The sequence below is a fragment of the Leuresthes tenuis genome, unplaced genomic scaffold, assembly GCF_036924035.1.
Source record: "Leuresthes tenuis unplaced genomic scaffold, fLeuTen1.0.hap1 SCAF_17, whole genome shotgun sequence".
Taxonomy (NCBI): Eukaryota; Metazoa; Chordata; class Actinopteri; order Atheriniformes; family Atherinopsidae; genus Leuresthes; species Leuresthes tenuis.
This window is the reverse complement of record NW_027325371.1, coordinates 18,365,906-18,373,310: the sequence shown is the minus strand read 5'-3', so window position 1 is coordinate 18,373,310 and position 7,405 is coordinate 18,365,906. Positions and strand designations below refer to the sequence as shown.

Below are 7,405 nucleotides of genomic sequence, written 5' to 3'. Positions count from 1 at the left end.
TTCAAACCTTCCTCCAGCAAAGATATTTCACCTAAACGACACGACGAGCTAACAGTCAGGATTTCATCTGTCCACCGTTATATAAGAATGTTGGAATCTGATTGACTAAAAGGTCATTTCCTTTCAACGTGTGTTTGTTCTGGGGGGAAAAAAAAATGTTCAAATAGATTCTCAAATGCAGTTTGTGTAGAAAACCGCCCAACGGTTCTGGAAACAGGGTTAGCAGATTAACATCAATAGTGGGGATTAAATATGTTCGGCTACATCAGTGTCTCTGTCTGAACTCATTTAACATGATGACAAAATGAGTAAACACATTGTGTGTGATCCTCTGGTTTTACTGTTCAAACAGACCCTGATCCCCTGTAGTGTGCGTGTGCTCAACTCAAAGCTTGAAGCTGAATGATCTCCCAGATGAAGGCTCTCAAAGAGCACCAGGTCTGCGTTATGGGACCAAAAGTTCGGCATTCAACTCTGTAACAGCTGATTTCACTTATTCTTATTAGGGTAACCAGATAAGAAGCAGGCACAAACAGTCGTTGCAGATGTTTGTCACGCCAAGACTGAGCTAAACTTTGAATTTTTTTTCCCCATGGCGACAGGCTGGAATATCTTGAAAATCTGATGGCTTGAGGTTGAATTTTACTCAGGCAATTGTGTTCCAATCAGGCTGAATCCCTCTGAGTTTGTCTGACTCTACCGCCAGCGTCACTTAACCCGCATTTTAATCATATATAAATGGTCTCAACATCTGTAGGTTGGTGGAGGATGAACAGTAACAATCTCTGATAAACCTGCAACATGGCAAATGTGATGAACATTACATAAAACTGTTAGAGAGAGGAGGAGAGGATTATGGGTTGGTAATTTAGAACCGAGTGTGTGTGATGAGGGGGTTGAAATAAAGATAATGGAGGCTGAACAAAAGGGACAGGAATGTGAATATAAGTGTTGTACTGATCCTCGTGCACAGAACAAGGTTAGAGTCATACTGAGCCATTTTAAAGCCTTTTTTTTTCTTAATAACTGCCGGAATGGAAGTTAATCAGACTTATATTTGTGAATAAATACAAATGAGTCAGTCGTGAAACTTTTTAATCTATTCCCACGATCTCCTCTTCTCTTCCGTCTCTCCTCCCACTCTTCCCCTGGCGCAAATTGGCTGCGCTGAGGAGGCGGCGACACCAAACCGGAGCCACCAGCCTGAAGGAGGTCCAGCGGAGGCTGCAGGGAAAGGTGGAGGACCTCACCACAGTTTAAACACACCAGTGCAGGTTTCAGCTTTCAGCGGCAACTCGTCCCAAAGCTGCAGCAGCAGTTCTAGATAAGCTGGCAGCTCAGTGGAGCCAGAAGAATGAAAGAACCATGTGTGAGCAGCGGTGTCGCTGCAGGCGAGAGATGTCCTGGTACATCAATACTGATAGATTTACTTTAAATTTCCCAAAAGTGTATGTCCCGTGACACGGGGTAATAGAATGCTAGTGCAAATGTAACAGGGAAAAGGCACAGGTCGCGTACATCAATACAGATTTATTTTTCATTTTAGTTTCAGATGAATGTTTCACATTTTATACAAAATCATTAGAAAATGCCTGACGCTCCAAAAATCCCACGGCTAATCCTTTTCAGCCCCTCTCGGACGCCTAAGGATTAATAGGGAATCATGCAGCATCCTGGACCAGTTGACGAGGCTCAGCCTGACCTCCAGAGCAATGAAAATACAACGCTTCACGGTTCACTCAGTGGTCAAACATCCACTTTCCCAGAGTGCCGACTTGAAATGATAACCTAAGAACAGGGCGCAGGTACATTTTGTTGCCACAACTAGTAATATACAGAGTAGAGATACAATAGGATGAGGAGTAACAAGAGACATTTTAGCGCCTTCCTCAACTCATCACCACCAGCCACGTCTCTGTGATGTATGGGCACAGTACCACGTCAACAACACCATGCATGTTTTCATACGCATGACACATCATTGGTTATGATTAGTTATGAAGATTTTAAACGATCAATAATGTCAGAGACTGAAAATCAACCAATGAGTGCAGGCCCGAGGAGGGGGGGAGGGGCGCCGGGACGGTCCACTGAGCCTCCGTTTGAATGAGGTAAAAGTGAGCAGGGACAAGTGGTGGCTAATTACTCGGGTGTTTTGCTGATGTACATGCCCAGCACACTCTCACACACACACACACACACATTAAGCTTCAGCACAAACACACATCTTATTCGCGTCTGCTCTCACGCCTCCAAATCATTCATTTACTTTAAACGGGTAAACTCGACTTTCCCCGGCACTGCGTGCGACGCACGTCGAGGTCGGAAAAGAGTGCCCGCGTTCCAATGAGATCCCACAACTGACAGCTGATTTTATTTCGCCAATGAAAAGAGATCCTCTCCACTTTCACACGGAACAAACCGTGACGGTGGAGCGGAGAGGCACTTACACAGTCGCTTTCATTTTACACAGTGCGTTCGTGGGTCCGAAACGGAGACACAGCTACATTTTCTTCTTTGACCACACTCACACTCTCATGTAGTCATTTTTTTTTTTTAGCGGTTGGCACATGTACATGCAAAGCTCCAGATTGGCCCGCGCAGGCCAAACTGAGGGAAAAGGACGCGGAGGAGGGAAGAAGAAGATAGATGTAAATGTGGACAGAAAAATGCACAGATTGACTGACAGGCAGGTTCTTGAACAACGCAACCCCCCCCCTCCCCCTCCCCCTCCCATCTTTGATCCGGTCCCTGCCCCCCCCCTTGTGTCACATGTTTATAGCAGCACCAGAGGAGCCCTCTGATTGGTCGGTACAGCCATCAGTTGAGTCAGTCAGTTTCGAGGATGAGTGGCGGCTGCTCGTTCTCGTCCTCCAAGCGCAAATCGTTGAGGTCCTCCTCTAACCCCGCCCCTCCCACGGCGCCCTGTTCTTCGCAGTAACCTAGGCAACAAGTTCAGCAGTCAAACAAAAAAACTTGATAGTCTGTATGCATCTGTGTCAAATGCTTGATTTGGAGTGAAAGTCTTCACATTCAGTTATAAAAACAGGACACCACCAAGACAGTTACCAACCATATAGCAAGCGGCATTAAAAGACTAATCATGGGGAATTTAGGATGTTCAAACTACTTGTAAAGGGGTCTCCTACCTTTAGTGACAGCGGCACTGTAGGTTTGAGCCACAAGGGGGCGATCATGTGACCCCTGCTCCAGGATCTCACTGGGTGGGTCAGCGGTGCTGTCTAACCTGAGGTGAGTGACAGAAGCTCTCAGTTCCTAGTTTCTACGGACATTATGCTTCATTAACTCTCATGTGACGCACTCCGGCTGTGTGTCATACCTGTGCTGCTTCATGAGCGTGCACTCCCCTCCCTCCTGTGGGTCCAAGTTGTACAGATACAGGTACCCGTCGGCCGCCGCCACCAGAAGCCGGGGAATCTTCTGAATCCTGATTAGAAAACAACAAGCTTAGAGATTTATAAACGTCTCGGTGCGTTTTTAAAGATGGAGTCCAGTTTAAGCCACTGAAGCTCGTCCAGTGATGCCACAAAACTGACGGAAGGGGAGCAGTTGTCAAGCCATTTTCCTTTTGTTATCTTTTATAGTTTAAAAATCAAAGCTGTGGGAGCACCCTGAAAGGTCTGGACTATTTGTAATATCTGACACATGCTTTGGCAAAAGGGAAGGGTTTGGGAAGGGTTTTCCTCTGATGACTTTTCAGTGAAGGCCATAATCGCGCAGACGTCACTGCAAAGTAGTCAAAGCTTCCTGAAGGCTTTTTGCAGTCAAAATGAGCTTTTGATTTTGTCTTTCTATCAATCCTTAAAAGCTGCTTTCTAGGGAAATGTCCTTTACGGTGATGGCTGGAACGAGCATAAGCCTAAAAGGCTAATTAAGTTTGAAGACATTGGGAACCGCTTTGCACGGGCTTCCTTTCGATTTTCCAAACAATAACTGTACAAAATAACGATTAAATGCCAATCTTGCTTAAAACATTCGATTGAATAATTCATTATCAGGCTCACGTAGTTCACAGGAGCCCCTGTCTGTAGTGCAATCATTTGTATTCTGCGTTTCTGAGTGTGAGAGTGTGTGTATACTCACACAGCTAAGGCGCAGATGTTCTTATGCCCACAGAAGGGCAGACGAACGGTGGCGAAGGCTCTACCCTGTGTGAACATTTCTGTGACCTGTGAAGGCAGATAGGTGGTGGACGCCATCAGGACCTTCCCCAGGTATCCTCCCCATGTGGTCGGCTCCTCTGCTGGCCTGGAGGCGCAAACACAACGTGAGTCGCTGTGGTTCGTGTGTGTGAGGATACAAAGTCCTCTGGAGGTCGATGTGCTTGACAGAGGTCATTTTCAACAACAAACAGCACTTACACATACTTCTCCTTCTGCGTCTCTAATTTGAAGATGTGAACCGTCTCCGTGTTGCTGGAGGCAGAAAGGTACAGACCTTCCATACTGAACGCCAACGAACAGATGCTCACACACCTGAGACAAGAAGCACACGTGTACAGAGGGAGCTGGTGAACGCAACTGTGCAGCACATCCAAACATAAACACCCAAACACTTTGATGAATAAATCCTTAACCTCTTCACTCCTCGCCGAAACTCAAAGAGTTTCTGTCCCTCTGGGATGGAGAAGACGCGAATGACTGTGCCCTGGGAGGAAAAGAAAGACACAAGACAACTTTAAAGAAGGAAACAAACACAGGGATCTCCATCTAGTACGTGAACAACAGGCCAGTGTACGGGACAATACCTTCTCCGATGCTGTGGCCAGTTTGGTTCCACTTGCATCGAAGGCCAAAGCCGCTAAGGGGCTGTCATGGGCTGGAATCATGTTTGCTGCCCTCTAGAAGACAAAAAGATCCTCTAGTCAGAAATGCTGCACTCCAGACTTATTGTTAAATGGACATAAGCGGCGTATGAAAGGCAGCATATGTAAAATAAAAGGCAGGGCAGAACGCCTCTCTGTGTAAGGTCACCTACCAGGTTGACTGTGTCGAACACCTGCACCTCTCCTATTGTGGCACTGCCTGGGTAGGCCAGGTAACAGTTGTCATTGCTGATGGAGAGGGCACAGAGTCCTGCCAAGAGAGAAGCACAGAGACGGGCAAAACCAAAACTTAAGGAAATCCAAATGATCTAAAACTTGTCAAAAATGACTAACACAGAGCTGAGACACGTAACATGCTGTCATTCTGAACATTTAAGCCCGTTTCCTTTCTGTTTGGTGCGGGTGGCCTGGCGTGGGAAACTGCATTCTGACAACTCACCTGAAGGGTTGGGTGGAGTCTCTCTGATAGTGTGCAGCACTTTCATGTCTCTGATGTTGTGGATGTAAAGCGACTCCTCCAGGCACACTATCAGCCTCTGCAGGGGAGCAACGCAACATCAACACTGCTTCGCAAGTCAACAAAACTATTTTCTCCCGAGACAGGAAGACTGCTTTGCAAATACATGCATTTTCGACACGGGATGTTTGACATAGGCAGAGAATTATTCACCCTCCTTGTCCTACCTGTCTGTTGAGTTTAACAGCCAGAATGGTGTTTGAATAGGAGTAGTTGCAGATCTCAGTTCCCTTCTTAAAATGGCAGACTTTGAGCTTCCTGGGGGCCTTCAGGCTCACGATGGCCACGAGGCTGCTGGAGAACAGACGCTCCACGATACACACGTCCTCCGTGTCAGCTGCAGGGACGCAAGCAAACACCAAGTATCACTCCGGGGGTGTTTGCACAGTGTCATTCTCTCGCGACTTGATTTGAGGTAAAATTAAAGTGAAATGGAACAAGAAGCAGCTGTTTGATGGATGCCAAAATGTATGCTACTATAACCTGCTTTTAAGTATATATATATGTATGTTGCTCTTACTTTTCAAATGTAACAAATAGATCAAAAAAGGTACACGTTGCCATACATAAGTGAATAAAATGGATGTTGCAGAGAACATATATTGCATGCTAATCAAACAACAAGGAGGATACTTGGTGCTCAAGGAAATGGATGTGAGAAAAGTGCTGACGGATGCTATTAATATTCAATGTATAAGCAATACTCCAGCGGTAAAGTGGTCGCTTCCTGTCCAGACATAGGGAATACAAGGGAGCAGATATGGTGAATTGTTTTGAGGTCTAAAGCAGTCACGTCTGTTTAGTGCTGAGCCTGCAGGAGGATAATGCACCTGCGGGGAGACGAAATTAGAAAGAAGAAGCACTGAGCACTGGCTTACAAAATACTTACTACATTCATATATCTGCTCCAATTTATCCACAGTAGACAGGGAGAAAAACTTGTATCCTGTTTTGGTACCAACAGCCAGGGACCTACATGGACACAAGAGAAAGAGACGACAGCCGGCTGTGACCGAGCGTTGCATCAGCAAATACAGATGAGTGTCAACAGTGCTGTCAGTGAGCTCCGCTGCCTCCATGTCAGTAGTTATGTGGAGTAGAACTGTCAGATGGCGACGTTGGTCACACGACTGAGGCGGTGTTGCAATAACACAAGGCCCGCGGTCCCCTCGGAGAATTAAAACGGCCCGGACAGTATTGTTCAATAATAGCAAGAAAATAAATACAGTGGCCCAATTACAGGGTTTCACAATATGCAACAGTGCTCCAGCTGTAGCGCCTGTGCGAGAAAACATCAGCCATCTCTCACGAGAGCGACTCATCGGAGCTAAATCAGCTTTACTTCTGCTACAGTTGGAGCATATTATTCACAACAACTTTCACGCAAGCCCCCTCCTAAGCTACAGTCAATCCAGTCGTTGTATTGTGGCTAAAGTTAGCCCCCCTCGACCTCACAGCACCATAGCTACAAAGCTAGGCTAATGTCTGATGTCATAAAATGGGTCTGGGCTATTTGGTCAAACGGTTTAAATTAACGCCTGATTTTGGTGAATTCTACAGTTAGAAACTTGCTCGCATGTATTTCACCCTGAGGCCCGTGAACCCGTTAGGTGCCCAGACAAGTACAGAGTGAGCTAACTAGCTAGCTAACGTCCGCTAGCTTGACAGCACACACAGGCCATCGGATCCCCAGACACTCTCCCGGCCCTGCCTTACGTGTTGTCCTGGTTGAAGTTGGCGAAGAGGAGCTGGCTTCCGCCAGCATCCCCGCTTTGACTGGCCAAGTTCATGGGCTTGGCACCATCGAGATATAAAGCTCCAGTTGAAATAGCAGCAGTTGGACAGGAAATAGTTCAACGAAAAGGCCAAAAGTATTGAACTTCACTGGGCCATCTCTCTCCCCAGCCCTGTTGTAGTGATTGTTGTTGTTTTTCATAGGGGATGTCGCTGACTCTCACTGCGCATGCTCAAAGCACACAGCGTGCAGCGCTTTTAAAGGGACAGTTTTCTTAGGCGCAACGCCATCATAGCAGCCAGCAAAA

General features: G+C 46.5%; 1 protein-coding gene across 1 annotated transcript; it reads right to left on the bottom strand.

The window, feature by feature from the left end:
- Positions 1 to 1,510: 1,510 nt before the first annotated feature.
- Positions 1,511 to 7,320, bottom strand: wipi2 (WD repeat domain, phosphoinositide interacting 2). Its single transcript, XM_072368441.1, has 12 exons — positions 7,080 to 7,320; positions 6,253 to 6,335; positions 5,531 to 5,700; positions 5,286 to 5,382; positions 4,999 to 5,096; positions 4,769 to 4,861; positions 4,598 to 4,668; positions 4,383 to 4,496; positions 4,105 to 4,269; positions 3,341 to 3,448; positions 3,150 to 3,247; positions 1,511 to 2,942 (listed from the first exon to the last, which is right to left on the bottom strand). The coding sequence occupies exons 1-12, from the start codon at positions 7,151 to 7,153 to the stop codon at positions 2,830 to 2,832; spliced, it is 1,284 nt and encodes a 427-aa protein (XP_072224542.1). The 5' UTR covers positions 7,154 to 7,320; the 3' UTR covers positions 1,511 to 2,829.
- Positions 7,321 to 7,405: the final 85 nt, after the last annotated feature.

Bases quoted from the DNA above. Each gene is read 5' to 3' on its own strand.
- wipi2 (XM_072368441.1), bottom strand. From the start codon at position 7,153: ATGAACTTGGCCAGTCAAAGCGGGGATGCTGGCGGAAGCCAGCTCCTC. The intron at 5,383-5,530 runs GTAGGACAAGGA...GCTCCCCTGCAG, and splicing joins CTGTTAAACTCAACAGACAG to AGGCTGATAGTGTGCCTGGA. The intron at 3,248-3,340 runs GTATGACACACA...CACTCACCTCAG, and splicing joins ACGCTCATGAAGCAGCACAG to GTTAGACAGCACCGCTGACC.